Raw genomic sequence first — 18,007 nt, 5'->3', positions numbered from 1 at the left:
AAAAGCGGTTTCTGCCCATGTCTGCGTGGGCACATCCCCGAGTCACGTTCTCACGCCTCTCCTTCAAAGTCAAGATTCCTACACATGAAAACTGGAGTTGGGGGGAGGGAGGAGAGAGAAAAGGAGGGAGAGCGTCATCAGTGGGGCTGTTGCCCCGCTCGTGGGACCGCGCCGGCAGAGAGGAGCTGGTTCGCGTGCCGCAGCCCTCGCCGCTTGCTCGGCATTGCAGGCAAAAAAAAAAAAGCCGTAGGCACGTGCCACCGCTCGCAGAGGAGCACGGCCACGTTCCCACGCGATCCTTTACCTCTTTCCTCCCCAGATTCAGACTGTTTCCGTGCTCATAGTGAGAGCCTTCCACACGGTTGTTTTTGATATCTCTTCCGAGATATTAATCTCCGAAGGATCAGTCCTGCAATAAATATTTGAGACAGCAATCTGTGACTGTGGGAACTGACGCCACCCAGCGCATCAGCACCAGCAAGAGGAACGGGGGGGAGGAGAACCAAAGCTGCGCATAAGCACAGCGGGTTGGGCGGGATGAGGAGGTTTGGAAGGCGAGCCGGAGAGCCGCAGAGCTACAGCTCTGTGCAAAGGCTCTGCACAGAATCCCAGACTGGTCAGGGCTGGAAGGGCCCTCTGGAGCTCCCCCAGTCCCACCCCCACCAGAGCAGGGGCACCTACAGCAGTGGCACAGGACACCTCCAGGCGGGTTTGGAATGGCTCCCGAGTGGGAGACTCCCCCACCTCTCTGGGCAGCCTGTGCCAGCGCTCTGCCGCCCGCCCTGCCCATAAATTTGCTCTTCCCACCAAGCTGAGTGCATGGCGCTGGGATGCTCAGCAAAGATAAACGTGGAGAAAATTCTGCCAACCCCCTTCAGGCTAATCTTGCCGGGGGTCCTGCTGCTTGGTGGGGCTTTACCTGTCGCTGCTTGGCTTTGGGATATCCGCGCTGCTGGTCTTGCCCAGCTGCAGCCGAACGGAGTTTGCAGCAGCAGCTTCCATCATCTCCTGGGACTCCTGACATAAAAAGGGACAAATCAAAGTTCTCTGTCTATGATCGAAGTGGAGATAAACTGAACACCCAGCAAAACCCACATGCTGCCCTCTCCTTCTGACCTTCTGTTAGCGCAGCCAGGGAAAGACCTTTCACTCCAAACATTTTGGGAGGGGGTTAAAACCACCCTTATGAGCAAATCTTTTCATCATAATTATAATGTTTATTATAAATGGCACCTTTAAAAATTATACCGCTATTCAAGTGTTAAGCTCACTGCTAATTTAAAAACAAGGTTATGATGCGGGATCCAGGCTGTCAGGATCTATTTCTATTGAGTTTGGATCTTCCCCCAACATTTCAAGAGAAGCTGTGACAGAAAGAGGCAATCTCAGAGCCCGTGGGAGACACCCACCCCCGAGCACCCAGCAAGCATCACCTCTTCTTCTTTGGCTTCATTTTTGGCATCGGACAACTTCTTCCTGCTTTCTGGCATAAGGTCATCCAAAAAGCTGAGCTCCCGCTTTGAGAAGCAGAAGTCCATCACTTTCCGGACAAACACGAGAGCCAAAACCTTCACAAAATAAGAGGGAAGAGGGGGTTGAGGTGTGAGATGATGCTACGTCTCACTCTGACGCTGCAAACGTCTCGCTGCCGAGCGGCACCGGCTCTTACCATCATGGGAAAGATGATGGCAGCACGGGACACCTTGATGGCCCAGAGCAGGACGAGGCAGATGAGCTGGATCACGGTGAAGAAATGCACCTTCCGCAAGGGAACGTGCCGCAGGTAGATGAAATCCGGCTGGTGTTTTGCCGGCATCCAAAAGAGCTTCAAGCGGTCGAAGAACTGCAAAATAAAAGCGGAAAAGTTACCCCTTGGGGATGCGGAAAGTTTCCGGCCCTGTTGGGACGTGGAATGAGTTTTCAGGATCTCGCGTGCAGTGAGAAATCCTGGATCCCACTTTGTTCCTCCCGGGAGCAGCACCCGTTTTCCCTTTGCTCCATCTATAAACCAGTGTGTCCATGAGAGCTGCCCACCAAATTGCAATTATTCCACGTCCTTCTATTATAGAATCACAGAAGGGTTTAGGTTGGAAGGGACCTCAAAGATCATCCAGTCCCACCCCCTGCCTTGGGCAGGGACACCTCCCACCAGCCCAGTTTGCTCCAAGCCCCGTCCAACCTGGCCTTGAACACCTCCAGGGATGGGGCAGCCACAGATTCTCAGGGCAACCTGCGCTGGTGCCTCACCACCCTCACAGGGAAAAATTTCTCCCTGATATCTCATCTCAATCTGCCCTCTGTCAGTGTCAAACCATCCACCCTCGTCCCATCGCTCCCCTCCCTCATCCAGAGTCCCTCCCCAGCTCTCCTGGAGCCCCTTTAGGCACTGGAAGGGGCTCTGAGGGCTCCCCAGAGCCTTCTCTTCTCCGGGCTGAACATCCCCAACTCTCCCAGCCTGTCCTCCCAGCAGAGGGGCTCCAGCCCTCCCAGCAGCTCCGGGGCCTCCTCTGCCCCCGCTCCACCAGGTCCATGTCTCTCCTGTGATGCAGCCCCTGAGCTGGAGGCAGCACTGCAGGGGGTCTCCCCAGAGCAGAGCACAGCAGAGGGCACAATCCCCCCTCGCCCTGCCGGCCACACTGCTGATGCAGCCCAGGATGCAGTCGGCCTTCTGGGCTGCGATTGTGCATTGCCGGCTCATGGTGAACTTCTCATCAGTCCGCACCCCAGGTCCTCCTCAGACCATCTCACCCCCCCCTCCCTGTTCTTCTATAAAAATATATTTTTAATATATTCTATTCTTCTGTTTGCTATTTGGCATTTCTCAGCCCACTGAATCCCCCAGCGAGGATTCCCACCGGCAGTAGAAATCGCCTTCGCTTTGCACTGAATTCCCCCATTTTCACCACACCAAACACTGCCCTGTCCCAAACCGTGACGCAGAGCGCGCTGAACTTGCCTGGTCCTCCCGCCCTACGTACCTCCTGTGCCCCCACCAATCTTCTCCTTATACAAAATACTTTCACTGCCTGCTTTTGGGGAGGTTTTCTCCCAAACCACTGCTTTTTTCCTGCCTCTCTGGAGATGACACAGCAGGGAGCTGCACGCTGTAAGAGTCCATACCTGAATCCCTCTGAGCGACGACACACCCATGTAGAGAAAGACACCGTAAAGCACAGGCATGGGTATAAACTGGGAAATTAAAAAAAAAAGAATGCAATAATTTATTTTTTTAATTGCTTTTTCAGTATTACTGCTCTCTTCTAGAGGCACTGCCTAAAATTGCCTAAAACTTTCCAGTTTCCACAGGGTTAGAGATGTTTCAGCTCTCAACACGTAGAGGTTTTGTGTGTGCGAGTGAGTGAGTGAATGCTCTGCTTTAGGCTGAGCTTCTGAGTTACGTTTCATTAGAATAATCCTATTTTCCTGAAAGGTTGGAGGAAAATAGGTCATTTCACCAATGAAACTGTACACCACGTTCTGTGATGGGAGAAGAACATTTCTACACATTTTTGTGGCAACACGCAAAAGCGAAGTGCCTCCTTTTGCCTAGAGCTGTGGTGACTTTGTGGGAGGAACACACAAGGAAGCCCACGGGGATGATTTTGGTATGTTTAGCTACTGGGAACGGCTGTTGGGAGGCATTTGGGGGAGCCAATTGCATCCCATAAGGTGCTGCCTGCTTGAAAGAGAGCAGTGTACTGGTCTGAATCCGCTTCATCGTAACCCATAAACACAGGTGGGCCTGAGAGACACCTGGGAATTAAAGCAGTTGTCCTGCTCGCTTGCCTCGAGGACACCAAACTGGGGTGTGAAGGGCTGGAAAGTATAACTAAGGCTGGTTCCCACCGTGGGCCAAGCCTCAAGATTTGGGATCGCCTCCTCCTCTGCTCCACACCTACTCAGGCCTGGAGGGAGGGGATGGTTTTTGTCAAACCTCCAAAAAGCTCACGCTTGTTGGGCGTTTTGCATTTTCCTCTTACCTTTAACACCGAAGTGAAGAAGACAGAGCAGCCCATGAGCACAAAGATCATCAAGCCGGTGACTCTCTGCTCTCGTATCCCCAGAAACTTGGGTTGTTCTCCTGGAGCTGAGCAGCCAGACTCCACTTTGAGGCTATTGACGTGGGTGATGGACAGGACAGTCGCAGCCACAAACCAGGGCAGCCCCATCACGGAGCACACCCCGAGCATCACGGCCACCATGAAAAGGTCCAGGTGGTACCCGCATCCTTTCTGTGGGCAGCAAAACAAGGAACAGAGCATCTCACAGCACAAGAGCGAGGACAACGTCGCGACTCAGACTCAAACCCTACTTGGGCGCAAGTCACCCTCTTGAAAATTTAGAAGAATTGGCAACAAATAAGGATGGATCTGGTCTTTGCGCAAGCACCTTGCATGAAAATCTGGCAGGGGTTCAGACCAAGTGGATTTGGGAGGTTTGTGCAATAGCTACTTCTCAAACAAACAAAAAGACTATTTTCATTCATAAAGAAAGTTCTACTGTTTGCAAGCAAGATGTGACCCTGAGTTATCTCTGGCAGTGCATCAAAACAGTTCGTTCCCCCAGCTCCTGCTGGTGTTTTGAAACAAAAACACGCTTCTGTAGTGCTTGAAAATTAATTTGTTCCTCCAAAAGATTGCTCATCTGAACTCCCCTCGTTTGCTCCCTGAGACATCACTAATCCAGCAGAGCATCCTGCCACACAGCCTGACATTGTCCCAAACCAACGCCTTCACAAAGCACTTGGCATAGGAGCTTCTCCCCACACCTGCAGCCCAGAGTGGGGTGGGGATGGGGTCAGCTCTTGCAGCCCCTTACCTTCAGCTTGTGCTCCTTCCTGTTGACAATGACAGACGTGATCTGCTGGTCCATGAATATCAAGATGGTGCAGAGCAGAGCTGGGATGGGCGCGGCCAACACCGTCCACCAAGGGTTGGGCCCTATGGGGTTGACCAACCACCCGCGGTCGTCTCTGGTAGGCTGCAACAAAGCCAAAACACACATCAGGATCAACTCCCAGCCCAGCCACTTCACTGGCTTTGATTTTCCTCTCCATCGCTGTGCCGCCTCATCTCCTGGCCCTGCCTTCGTGTCACCCTCTCCTACGGGGTTCAGCAGTGCCAGCGTCCTCGTCGCAAGCACCTATAGATACTTCTGTAGGTATCAAGTTTTGGGGCTGGCGTCTTCTTTCCAGAAGGAAACAATGCATTCGGAGGTGGAAGAGGAGATGGTAACACCACCAGCATCTCCAGACTCAGCCCTGTCCTGTCCCAGCATCACCTTGTGGCATCCCCAAGAGCTGAAAGTGGCTCCACACCAAAACACCCCATTACCTTGAACATGTGGGGGACGTGGAGCTTCGGCGACGGGATCCCAACCAGGAAGTCAATGAGCACCATGATGATGATGGTGAGGAAGACACCAAAGTCACTTACTGTGGACCGTACCTGGGGCAAGAAAGCAGAGCTGAAAGGGACAGCACAAACGGGGCCATATCGTGAGATGGAAAAGTTAAAGACATCAACAGCATTAAGGCTGGTTAACAAATTCCCACCACTCTGAGAAGATGCAGCCAAATCCCTCGGTTAGATACTGTTGCTGTGTTTGTACCTGCGAGATCTGGTGTCAGGCAATAAAAAAAGTTTAATTAGGTGGAAAAGGGTCGTTTAAATTCAAACCCTAAAAAAAAGCCAATAACTTAAAAAATAAGGAAACAGACATCTGCCACTACAGCTGCACTCACAGCTACAATGGGAATAAGGCACTGAGGCATCATTTACTCCTCAAAAGGAAGAAACAGTGTCTTTTGTGTCTTTTTCTATGGCAGTTCCTCATTTGAATCAACTTTCCCCTTGGGCACACCAGGTGAAAAAAAAACACAAACAAAAAAACAACAGACAACCAACTTTGGAAGACCCGATTTCCCACTGCCTGGGCAAAAAACTGCTCCGGGGCAGGTCGCGAGGCAGGTGGGAAACGCTACGATCATTTTGCATTCCTGGAAATGAGTGAGGGACATCCAAGTTTGGCCTTCAAGGTCCAATATTTCCCAGTTTGACCAAGTGGTGGCAAACACTGCTTAGTGCTCCAGGAAAGCCATTTTGGGAAATGAGTGTGGAGACTGCTGCTGGCCACCGTCTTCTACCTACTCTGGTCGGGAAGTAGCGGCTGGTTTTAAACTTCTTCAATAAGCCCGACAGGACAAAGGTGGAGAAGAAGAGGATGCAGCACCAGAAGAGGACATCGGGCGTGTAGGGGCCATCGTGTCCACAGGCAGGTCCACGAAACTCTCCATGCAAATACCGACATTCCTGGGGAAACAGAGCATCAGGACACAAAGGTAGTGCACATGCGGCAAGGAAACCTCGGATAACTAGGGAGTTTGGAGGATCTTGCTCCAAGATCTGTGACCTCGGGACTGCTGCAGCTAGCGGAGATTTATATTTAACGATCAACAGCAGCTGAATAAGTGACACATGGAACTACACAGACAGCGGAGAGAGGAGATGTGATGGGACACCGTACCACAGACCCATGGCACATCCTCTGCTTGAACGGCAGGTAACCGTGGCTGAAGAAGACACCAGAGGGGAAGGAAACACTGGAAACTCTTGGGGACGGGGAAGGAGGGAACGGGGAAGGAGGGCTAAGACAACAGCGACAGGAAAGGAGAAGAGACAAATTGTCCCTTCCCAGGGTCGGGCTCACAGGACACGGCCAAGGGGGGTGAAGATGTCCATAAGAGCGTCCCACCCTGTGCCTGAGCTCTGCTTGCAGCAACAATGGCCCAAGGGGCTGCTCAGACATGCAAGTTTATGCACGTACCTTCAGACAGCGCTGAGTAAGAAAGCAAGGCCTGGAGTTACTAGGAACCAATTAAGGAAGCTAATTACAGCCTTCAAGCATGAACTGAAGTCCTCCAACTTCTCCAATAACCAAAGCACCCACTGAACCTTGCTCCCAGACAGAACCGCTGTCCTGAGGATAACAGTTATTGCCCACCATGTCGGGGATGAGGTGGACTCTCCTTCCCAGGCCCAAGGGGGTTAAACCCAAACCTTAGACTGAAGTAACAACTTTTCAGAGCAGCACTGGCACAGTTGGAAGCCCATCATCACCTGAAGGGCTCTGAGCTTTGCACCAGGCCAGTGCCCCTGGACCCCGCGGCCGCGACACGAGGAAGCAGTGACTCGGGGCACTTACAGTCACCGTGAGGTTCTCCCAGGTGATGCCAGACACATTGATCTTGTTGCTCTCCCAGAACTGCAGGGTTTCATTGCTGGGATGGGTCGGTGCCTCACACTTACAGCTGGGAGGAGAGAAGCCAAGACGGGGGTGAGGGGAAGGCGATGGAGGTGCAGCCCTGAGCTCCTGCCAAGGGGCAGCGGCGTTTTAGGAGGAAGAAACCCACTAGGAGATGGTGAGGAAGTCCAGCTTGCTGTGCGTGTGCACAGGGTAGGTCACTCGCAGGTGACTCAGCTTCTCCAGAGCCTCGTAGATGAAGATGATGCAGATGAGGGAGGCGAAGGCTTCTTCGGTGAAGCGGGTGATGTAGCACACCAAAGAGCTAGCATCGGTGGCCACCAGCACTATGCAGAAGGCGGCGGTCCACAGACCAATGCATGCCCGGAGAGAGAGATAGGAGAGCGCGTAGTCCCTGGGAAAGCAAAAGAAAACGCAGGGTGGAGAGGGCAGCAAGAGGCTCCGAGCCGTGCCTTCCTTCGGGGAAAGTCGGCAGCAATTCAGGAGCGTGTCAAGGCTGCAGATGGTAAATGCAGTTTCCGGTCCTACGACAGACAGCCTCGGGGCTGCGGCGCAGGGTGTGGGCCCGCAGGAGGAGAGGCCAATTATTTAATTCTCCTTATTTAACAATGACCTTGTGTTAATGCCTCGGAGGCTAATTGAGGTCAGGTCCCTGTTGTGGAAGGTGGTGTTCTCTCACATCACCCCGATGCCCTAACAGCGAAACCGGCTCGGTTTGCACCCAGTTACCTGCTGCCAGCAAGTTGGGGCTTCATAATAAATTTAATTGCAATAAGGGGGTTAATCTCCCATCACAGTTGCCACAACAAGAAGACTGTCATGGAAAATATCCATTTCGCCTGAAAAGCTCCTGCTTTCTCAAAAATCATCAAAACATTGGACCAGAAAACTCTTTGGATATGTGGGTAAAATATATTTCCACTTCCAGCAAAATTCATGCAAAAGTGTGCCCGAGTTTGTACTGAGAGGAAAGCAAATCTTCCCTCATTCCCAAACCAGAGTCATTTGTCAAGATTCATCTTCCCTGTGCAGCCCATCTCGGGCATCCACATCCTTGTGGTTTCTCCTCCTCCTGCTCTTTCACTTTAACCCTAAAAACCCCGAACCACCCATCCATCCTTCAGAGACTGAGGGCTCCTGCACCGTCACATACTAAAGCAGCAGCGCGTGATGTCTGTGACACAGAAGACAACTTAAATCTACCAACTACCACTAAGAAAAACATCTTTTCTCCATCTCTGCCTTCTTCCAAAGGCGCTCGCAGCACCTGGCCGCAGCAGCCAGCCTTACTTGCAGAATTTGTAGAGGATCTTCTCGAACACGAGGACAGGGCCGGTGCTGCCGAGGATGGTGAGAGGTTGGCCAGCAAAGAGGGAATACACCACGCCGGTCATGGATGCGCCCAGCAGCGACTCCATGGCACTCTGTCCAGGGAAGAGAGGCAGCAGTGAGTAATTAAATCATTAGGGGGAAAAAAAACAAGTGCAAATTCACTGCAGCAAGGACTTCTGCATGAGTGTTGTCCTCCCCCGTGCCACCCAACAGAGAGAGGTGCTCACTATGTGGCCGTTGGTCGCCTCCCCCAGCAGTCCCCCAAAGGTGATGATGGGGGACATGCAGGCACAGTAGAGGAAGAGGAAGGACGCCAGACACTGCAGGCTCAGACCATCCCGAAAGTCACTCCAGAACCAGGGGGCTTTTCGCTTCACATCCCGGATCAAACCTCCAAAGAGCCTGGAGGAAGGAAAAAAAAAAAACCACAACATTTTCGTGGAAGACCGCATTAAGTTTTCTTGGCTGAGGAAGGACAATCACAAGCACAGAGTAACTTCCGTTGCTAAAAAGAAGTCTCCTTCTTCCATTTTAGCCCCAGTAGAAACTGAGGCATACAAAAACCCCTCCAACAAAAAGAAAAAGAGACCAAACCTGAGAGCCCGTCCCCTCTTATTGCAACAGTCCCTCACTTTGAGAAGCAGCAGAGCTCTACCTGGAGGTACTTACACATCTGCTTCCACCCCAAAGCAAGAAAACCTCTGTGCAACCATGCTGCGGCTCAGCCCAGCTGCCCAAATCTCCCACCCGCCCAGCCCAGGGGACCAAGCTGGGAACCTGGAGCCCCTTCACTGACCCAGTTCACCCCAAAACTCTGCTAGAAGGGAGGTGCGCACTCAGATTTTAGGACCAAACAGAAAAACACCCCACCAAACTATTTCAGTTCACACCTTCCTGTCCGCTCCAGTTCAGGACCGCTGTGTTTCTCCGGCTTGCTGTGAGAAGCGCTGTCATCGAGAGCTTCTGGCACCTTCCTTTTTTCCTGTTAAAATGGAAATAAGATAAAGATATGTCTCTGCAGCCACTGGCTTGGTTTGCTTTTTGGGCTGGGTACGTGACCTGTGAATTTGGGCCCCTGAGCAGCACCCCCAGCCATGCTGCCCTCCTGCCCGTCCCCCTCGTGCCTCCTTCTGCCGCAGCACCCACCTGCGAAGGGATGTTTTTGGGGGGCTCAATTCGGATGGAGGGATCCCACTCTCCTGGCGGCAAAACCATGACCTGATCCAGAAACTCATCGATGCCAGCCACCAGGTCAGCCCGGTTCTTGGCTTTATAGGCAACGTCGTGGAAAACCTGCCGTAGGAGACAACCTGGTGAGAGGATGACCCATCTCAGATGTCCTAACCAGTGCAATAAGCTCTTGGCTAAATGCAAGGTCATTTCCCCCAAATCGCCTGTTGGAAGTGGCAGGAAATATTCCCCCCAAAGGAAAAATTTGTGCATCACAGTATTTGTAACCATCTCCACCAGGCTCCCGTCCCCCATGGCACACCACAGCCTTCTGCTTCAAGCAGAGAAGTTTCACTGGCCCTGGCAATGCCACCACTGGGGACAGCGTGCTGGGGACCCTGGGGAGAAGGATGAGGCGCGGGCTGCAGCCCAGGTGGGATTTTAGCCTCCTGCAGGCAGCTAACAGGGACAACAAACCCTCTTCCTCACTACTACAGAGACAGGAAGAGGTGAAGAAAGCCCAAAAAAATGACCCGGAGATATCTCTTATCTCGTCACACCTCATCCGTCATGATAGTAGCCATGGACCTGCCGATCTCGTGGTACTGATGGGCTTTTCCTCCTGGTCCAAGCAAAACAAACAGGAACCTAGGCAAGAAAACCAAAATGAGAGAGAAGAACATGGCCTCACTCAAAGGGCACCCAAGGAAATCCCTGGGAGCTCCCAGCCCAGAGCGTGGCTCCAGGGGGGATGTGTAGGCTCACCGACTCCGGTGATGAATTTGAAACGCATCAAAACCAAACACAAATTTGAGGTTTGGACCAACTTTCATTAAAATTGGCCAATGGGTTTAAAAGCTCCAGCAGGGAAGGGAGGAATGAAAGCAGGGAGATGTGGGTGGGAGAAACGTGCTTGCTCCCACTGGCTGTGTTCCCCTGGGACGCCCAACTGATGCATGAATTTGGTGTTTTGTTGTGGTGTTTTTTTTTTAAATAAAAACTTTGCGCTTCTCATTCAGACCTCGTTGGGATGGGAACTTCCATCATGCCCGAGAGGAGGACAGCTGGGCTCAGGCGGACAAATGCCACGATGGGCTGGCGAAGGAAATCCAGCTCTCCTACGAGCACGCTGCACGCTTCAGCCCCGGTGGGAATTTTCTTCATGAAGCGCAGCTCCGCCTGGGCATGACAAAGGATTTTCAGGCCATTACCCCAAAAGTAAAGTCCACTGCACTCTGCAGAACACTCTGCAGCTAAGTTTGCAAGAGCAAATCTTGCCAAAAAGTGTAAGAAAGCTACGAGTGTCTCACCTTGCTTAGATCCATCGCATGGCTGTCATGGTTCACCCCATTTTTAGCTTCTGCAGTGGTGGGAGATGGATGAGGAGTGAGTGTTTGGGTTGGGAGGAGAAAGAAAGACACTGAGAAAAACGGGCAAGGAGCAATCGGGACACTTCTCCTTTGCCGGGAGAAGTCTAATGGGGCCAAAGCCCTGCAGAAACCTTCACCTGGTGCCAAAGCCTGGCAGAAACCCTCACCGGGTACCAAACCCTGCAGGAACCCTCACCTGGCTTGCCAAGGGGATGCACGTCTAACTGCTTCTTGCTCATGTCAGCAAATGAGCAGATGATGGGGAGAAGGTTGTTTCTTTTCTTCTCGTTCTGATGGTGATGCTTCTTCAAAAGCACTTCTCGAACTTTCGCCCGCGTGCACTCATCAAACTCTGCGGACTGCTCTTGCTGGCCCAGGATCATATCTGGAGATGGCAACGGGAAACGAAGCCGTCAGAGCAGAAAGTCCCCAAGCCCCGACCCCTCAAGCCCCCGGCGAAGGCTGCGACATGCAGGATACCCTAACGTGGGCTCAGCCTTGCTTAGCAAGACGTTTTAATGCAGTTCAGCCTTTGCAGCGAAAGGAAGAATTCTCTTTTGCTAAAAGCCATCATCAAAGTGCTTATTCATCACTCCGCTCAGATAATTATTCCCCATCCTAGATAATGCCATTTTTTTGCCCGATCTGGCGTTTCTAGACAGACTCTCTAGACTCGACACATTTCAACAAATTATAAGCAATCTCTATCACAGACTTTCCCAGAGTTTCCTTTGCCCATCGACTGCAATTTGGCAAGCCCGGGGAGAAACGTGCTAATAACGGCTCCGATTTCTCCAGCTCTTGCAAGGGCTGAATGGAGACCTGCCAGTCAAAGATAATTTCTCCAAAGCTGCTTTTTCAATTAACTTCAATTATCTTCCCCACAGAAATATGCTGCTTGGTCACCTGCCAGATAAACTCTGCCTTTAAAGCTCTTAAATCCTGGATGTTAAGGCAATAGGAAAAAAAACCAAAACAAAGAACGGGAGGAAACAGCTTGTAGTAAGTAGTTTATTTAAGGAGGTTCAGCTCTTACGCAGACTCCGTGTTCCTGAGAGCAGCCTGCCAAGCCCTGACACTCCTTTCTGGCCGGAGAATATTCTCTAATCGCCTCTCTGACCCCACAAATTGCTTTCAAAAGGCTCCCATACTGGGAGAAAAAGCTGATGTGACTGTTGTACACCCAGTCTACATCCAAAAAGCAACCCACCACTTAAAAACACAGCGGAGGTTCTGGAAAAGGACGTGCCATTGGGGCAGGGCTTGATATGGGAGTGAAGGGCACCGCGGCAAATTGAGCTCGGCCGTTCCCGGCGGGACGCAGTGCGCTCAGTACCTGCGATCTCTTCGATGCTGTTGGCACAAACATCCAGCAGCACTGTCCCGTTCATGATGCAGCTCCGCAGCTCAAAGAGGCTGTGCAAGGACAGCGTGGCCACGTAGGGCTTGCTCCAGCGCTCACCACCATCTTCCACGTCCTCCTCAAACTTCAGCCACCTGCGGACATCGGGCACGATCAGCCCCGTTGCAAGAAAATAGCCTCAGCTCTGCAACCCCTTTGGTGCAGCTACGGGGCGGCAAGAGGAGAAGGCTCCGCGCATCGGCACCTGCAGCTGCAAAAGCTTCGCGTCCCGGAGAGCGGAAGGCAGAGCCCACAGCTGCCACCGCAGCCGGCAGCAGGGATTTACCTTGCCGTTTCCTTCCACTCGGCATCTTCACCCTCCTTCAGGAAGATCTCATCCAGCTCGGTGAACAAGTGGTGGGGAACATGCTGCTCGTTCTCCTCGGTGCTGAGGATGAACTGCACCCGCTGGGATGGGGTGTCTGGGGGCAGAAGATAAATCCCGTTACCACACCTGCATTCGACCCATCACGCTCACATACAAAGTGGCCATCGATCAGCACCAGTTCAGCCCTAAATATTGGGCTAGCCCCTCTCCCCCGGGTCTGGCCGGGCTTGCACAGAGCCACGGAGAAGGAGAAGCATCTGTTCCACCTCTGCATAAGGACGGGCCACTTTCCTTCCCCACGTTTCCATTTTTAATGGCAGGATCCCTCTAGGGAAGACCAGCCTCAATCCATTATGCCTTCAACTGCCTCCCAAATAACGCCACTTTCCCTCAGAAGAACAGCAAACCACACAAATCAGCCACACAGACCTGCTTGCAGAGGACCCCGGCACCCATGCAGCCCCGAGAAGGCTCGTGAACGCTGCGGCGGGACTTACAGTGGTAGCCCTGCTCCGTCGGGGCACAGTCCTTCTCCCTTTCCTTCTTCTGATGCTTCTGGCGGTGGGGTCGGTGGTGCCGGTGGCTTTGCCTCACCAGCGGCATCCGCATGCCCACGGACAGGGTGCGGTGGCCTGCGAAAAAAGCAGTGTTCGCATCACTCTCGATATTGCGGAGACGGTTGACGCCGCTGCCACGATTAAACCAGCACATCCATCCCAGGAGGAAACACCAACTTCTCTTCATTTTAGTTTCACTGCATCCCCGAATGTCAGAGACCCCTCCCTTTTTCCAAGCCTGTTTTACTCTAACTTTGCAACAACAGAGCAACAACAAGCGATGGCTCCAGGTCACCTAAAAGTGCCCTGAAAGTATCAACCCTTGTCTAAAATTCCAGCTTCGGCTGGACAACACTCAGGCCTGCTCATTAAGCAGCGACAGAAGGTAATTATTTTTAAAATCTTTGTATGGCACAAGGCAACAAGAGGATATCCAATCAGTCCTGTGATAATGAAGTCTGGAACAAAAAAAAAAGAAAATCACAGCCCTGTGTCTGCAGCCATCAACTTATTCTCCTGACCTCTCCAAGCCAAGAGCAGCCTCTGAGAAAACAAGCTGGGAACTACCAAGCTCTGTGGCCAACGCTCACACCGCAGATGCCACGGGGGCTTTTTCCCCTCTGTCTAAAAGCCATAATATTAAAACAATGTGAAAATAAATGTGCTTGTTTATTTAGAAGCACGCCACGTTTCGCTGCAGGTGATGCGTATGCTGAGCACGGGACGCAGCAGGGACTTTGCGCGACGGGAAAACGCGTGGGACTGGTGGCACCTCTCCCGACTCACCTTCCAGCTCCTCCTTCTCATAGTGAATATTGACAATGGTGCTCGTTCTTCCCTGGTCAATCACCGCCTCCTCGTCGTGTCTCTGTTTAGTGAGGAGAAGAAGATATAAGTTGGGGCCAGGTGAGGAGAGCTCCCTTACGTCCTCCCAGTCATCACCCATCCCTGCGCCACGCGAGCCCAAGAGCATCACACCTCCGTGTGTCTCCTCCTCCAGGCACAGCCCTAAAAACACGGACTTGGAGGTTTTTATTCCCATACCCAAATAAAACCACCTGTAATGTCACCTGTATTGTATATACCGTGAGTCTGGAAGGATTTACTAAAAGGGGAGACAGTTGAGTGTTTCAAACCAAAACCAAACCTCCTGCTTCGTTCTTGTGGTTCCTTTCGAAAAATTAAAATTAAAAAAGGGATTTCCAAACTGGGGTGGAGTGGGGTGGGGGAACCCAACTCCACACTTTTGAGCACAGCCAGTTTCATTCTCCAAACGTGATACCTGCAGAACTCACTAGATGGCACTTGGCCACAGGACATGGCCACCACCAACCTCCAAAGGCCCTCAAGAACCTGCAAGGGTGAAGCTTCGACTTCAGCCCAACCAGGCTCGGGCTTCTCTTGCTGCAAGCAAGACTGCGTTTTTCTCCTCAAAAGAAAAGCCAAAGGCTAACAGCTAATGCCCTCCTTGGCTGAAATACCACTGCCAGCGCTGCACAAAGAGCATCTGTGCCTTAAAAGCCAAAGGAGAACTACAGGCGTTCTCTTCTCCCCTTGTCCCTGGGCTGGGGAAGGGCATCACCGGGATCACCGCGCTCAAAGAAATAAAAACCCAACCACGTCTCACACTCGAGTCGCAACTGCAACTTTGAAAGGGCCTCCAGGAAACACTTCGCTTTAGAGAAGAGCAAAATACCGGAAATCTGCTTTTTATCCCCCAAATCCCTGCTTTGACTGAATGGCATCACCTGCCGCTGCGCAGCAGCAACGCTCGGGAAGCTCACACCTCCCCCGCTCACCAGTTAATTTAATGAGCAAAAGGAACAAACGTTCCCATCTGGAAATGAGTTTTTTCTGGTCCCCGAGTACTAATTTCAAAGCTGACTTGCTGCGACCTCCCCACCAGCTCCCGGCACTCGCCCACGTCACCCGGCAGCCGGATTATGACGCGCCTGTGGCTTTCTCGTCCTCTCTCCCACGACGATCTCCACCACCCTCTGTCCCTTCTTAGCAATGCGTCTACTCCCCTCCAGATTTACCGGAAAAAAACCTCAAAACCCCAAACCCCAACCTCAGAAAAGGCATGGGACAAAAGGGGCTTAATCAAATCGCTTTAAATGGCAATTTTAGTAAAATCGTTACTTAAGTAAAACACCAATTTGAATTAAATCACAATTTAAGTAAAATCGCCACCGAAATAAAACCCCAATTTGAATTAAATCGCTATTTAAATTAAATCGCAACTTAGATACAATCACAATTGAAATAAAATCGCAATTTAAATACAACGGCGAGCTTGAGTGTGTTACAGGGGTGTCAGAGTGGGAATAAACGGAGCGATTTGGGCATCACAGCTCCCCAAATCCCCCCGAGCGACATGGGGAATGTCTGCTTCTCTCTCAGAAACCATTTTGGCTCCGTGCTCCCACCCACGATGCTAAACCTGCCCCCGGCAGGGCACAAAGCATCGTCCCCCCCGCATCCTTCCCTGCTCTGGCGACATGCCAGTGGGATTTTGGGAAGTCTCCCCCCCCTTTTTGGGGGATGCGCAGCTCCTCGGCACAGCCCTCCCACCTGTAACTCTTCCAGAAGTGTCATTTTGGGACCCTCCTCCTGCTTCATCCTCAAGTCGGTCACCGGTTTTGGGGGATAACTGAGCCTCCAGATCAATCAGAGGACCAAACCCTCCGACTGCAGACCAGTGACTCCCAGTCTGCACCATCTCCAGCACATAAACAGCGACCGTTGCTGGGATCGGAATGTTCAGGGTGACCCCGGCAGTTATTTAAAGCCATACACCCCAATACTGATCCCGCTTGGAAAACTTAGCGGATGGGGAGAAACCTGCTCTGTTTTGAGGAAAAACTATCCAGAATAGAGAAAAGGGGTGGAAACGCTGCATCTTGGCAGGGCAAAAGGTGTTACACAGTGTTTGAGTGTACTTGAAAGCCCAAACTGCCAAAAGACCATGTGAGGCACAAACCGTTGGGGAAATGCCCGTTATGGGGCAGCCCTGATTTTCATCAACATTTCCTGCATCAAATCAGGGTGTTTCAGGGAGGTCTCCCTTTGGCACGGCCTCCGTCCCTTCTCGGCTTCCATAAACCCTCGTTAGCCAGACCAAGTCCTACGCCGTATGGAAATGTCCAGAGAAGCCCCATGTTTTACTCTCCTCGCTTCCGCCAGCTATCTCCAGCCCTACTTTATGTTCCGAGCGGAGCTAATCCCTCATTTCCAGCCTACAGATTCATTTGTTGTCATGAACTTCCTCCCCGGCGCTGCTCAGCACAAAGGTTAACGGCCCCGGCTCGCCCTGAAAGGTGACATGGGATGTAAAAGAACACAGCGAAGGAGGGTGACAACGAGGGCTAATCTGTTAAAATCCCATCGGGATCCAAGCTCAGATCTCTGCTGCTTTTTTATTATTTAGTATTAAAGCTTCAGACGCAAAGACAGGAGGAAAGAAACCAAGTGGGTCCGTGGCAAGATGCTCCGAGCATCCCATCGCCCTTCCCCAGTTGTTGCAGCATCCCCGAAATCGTGGCAAACCTCGCACAGAGATGCCACCGAAGGAAACGGTGCCACTCAAAACCCTCTTTTTCCCCGATTAAGCCACTCAAATGGACTCAGAAAGGTTATTTCATTGAGGAAATCGCTGGAGGATTTAAGAATTTAATAAGTCTATGGGATCTGTAGATGTGTGGGCTTGGGATGGGACAGAGCAGGACGGAGAGATGCCTCCAGAAAGCAAATTATCCCATCCCAGGATGGGTACCAGCACTCACAGACGCTTCGCCTTCCCTCTTTGTCCTTTGCCGCCGCTGCCAGGCGCTTGGAAAACATCAAATCATCGAAACTGGGCTGGGAAAGGGGATGGCGAGCTCACTTTTGAGTTTCGGAGCAGAGGGTGTTGTTCCCTCTCAAGAAAACTTCTCCAAATTATTATTTTGCTGCAGGGTTTTTTTTGTCCCAGCAGGAGGGAGAGGGACTTTTGACTGTCCTGCCTCAGTTTACCTGTCTCAGTGCAACTCCTCCGGTTAGAAAGAAAAATCTTTCCCTGGGGAAGCTTTGGTGTAATTGAGGATGAGGAAAAGCACAAAGCAGAGGTTCAGGTCCGGCTTTGAGTCCTCCCGGTGCCGGGGGAGGCCAAAAGCATCACACAAGCAGGCAAACCTCCCACCTCGGCCCTCTCATCCCGTCACACGCAAGCTGGACTGGCCACTAGCAGCCGGAGGGAGGATTGATGTAATTAATCTCGCACAAAATGTAATTAATAACACTGATCCCAGTGTTATAAGGGGATGAGGGGCCAAACTGGGGGAGCTGCTTTGGTGGCGGAGCAGGAGACCCCCCTCCTCGCCCCTCTCCATCTCCATCCTACCCAGACGAAGCCACCGGTCCTGTGGCTCCCTCCTTTGCTATCGTGGGGATCAGCACCGTCCCCTGCAGGGACCCCTCTGGCTCCTGAGCCAGGATTTGGGCTGTGACGGGGACTGGACCTGGGAGAGGACACATCTCCAGAGCCCCAAAGTGGGGCTGTGAGGGGGGACACACACGCAGGTCACAGCTGAGCATCACCAGGACG

At 52.1% G+C, this 18,007-nt stretch overlaps 1 protein-coding gene across 1 annotated transcript; it reads right to left on the bottom strand.

Moving 5' to 3' along the window:
- Window positions 1-321: 321 nt before the first annotated feature.
- Window positions 322-17,616, bottom strand: LOC309684890 (electroneutral sodium bicarbonate exchanger 1-like; the record flags this gene model as incomplete). The annotated part of the gene is made up of 24 exons (XM_082500732.1): window positions 322-409; window positions 920-1,017; window positions 1,434-1,568; window positions 1,670-1,843; window positions 3,121-3,189; window positions 3,981-4,232; window positions 4,819-4,980; window positions 5,334-5,447; window positions 6,150-6,311; window positions 7,204-7,309; window positions 7,412-7,657; window positions 8,554-8,687; window positions 8,823-8,997; window positions 9,486-9,577; window positions 9,742-9,888; window positions 10,326-10,413; window positions 10,787-10,944; window positions 11,076-11,185; window positions 11,332-11,520; window positions 12,472-12,632; window positions 12,824-12,959; window positions 13,363-13,497; window positions 14,209-14,290; window positions 17,596-17,616. The coding sequence occupies 24 exons, from the start codon at window positions 17,614-17,616 to the stop codon at window positions 322-324; spliced, it is 3,234 nt and encodes a 1,077-aa protein (XP_082356858.1).
- Window positions 17,617-18,007: the final 391 nt, after the last annotated feature.

Source organism: Vanellus vanellus, assembly GCF_965231255.1.
Source record: "Vanellus vanellus genome assembly, contig: HAP1_SCAFFOLD_38, whole genome shotgun sequence".
In the NCBI taxonomy this organism is placed as follows: Eukaryota; Metazoa; Chordata; class Aves; order Charadriiformes; family Charadriidae; genus Vanellus; species Vanellus vanellus.
Note: the sequence above shows the minus strand (reverse complement) of the source record. Positions and strands in the feature narration are given on the sequence as shown.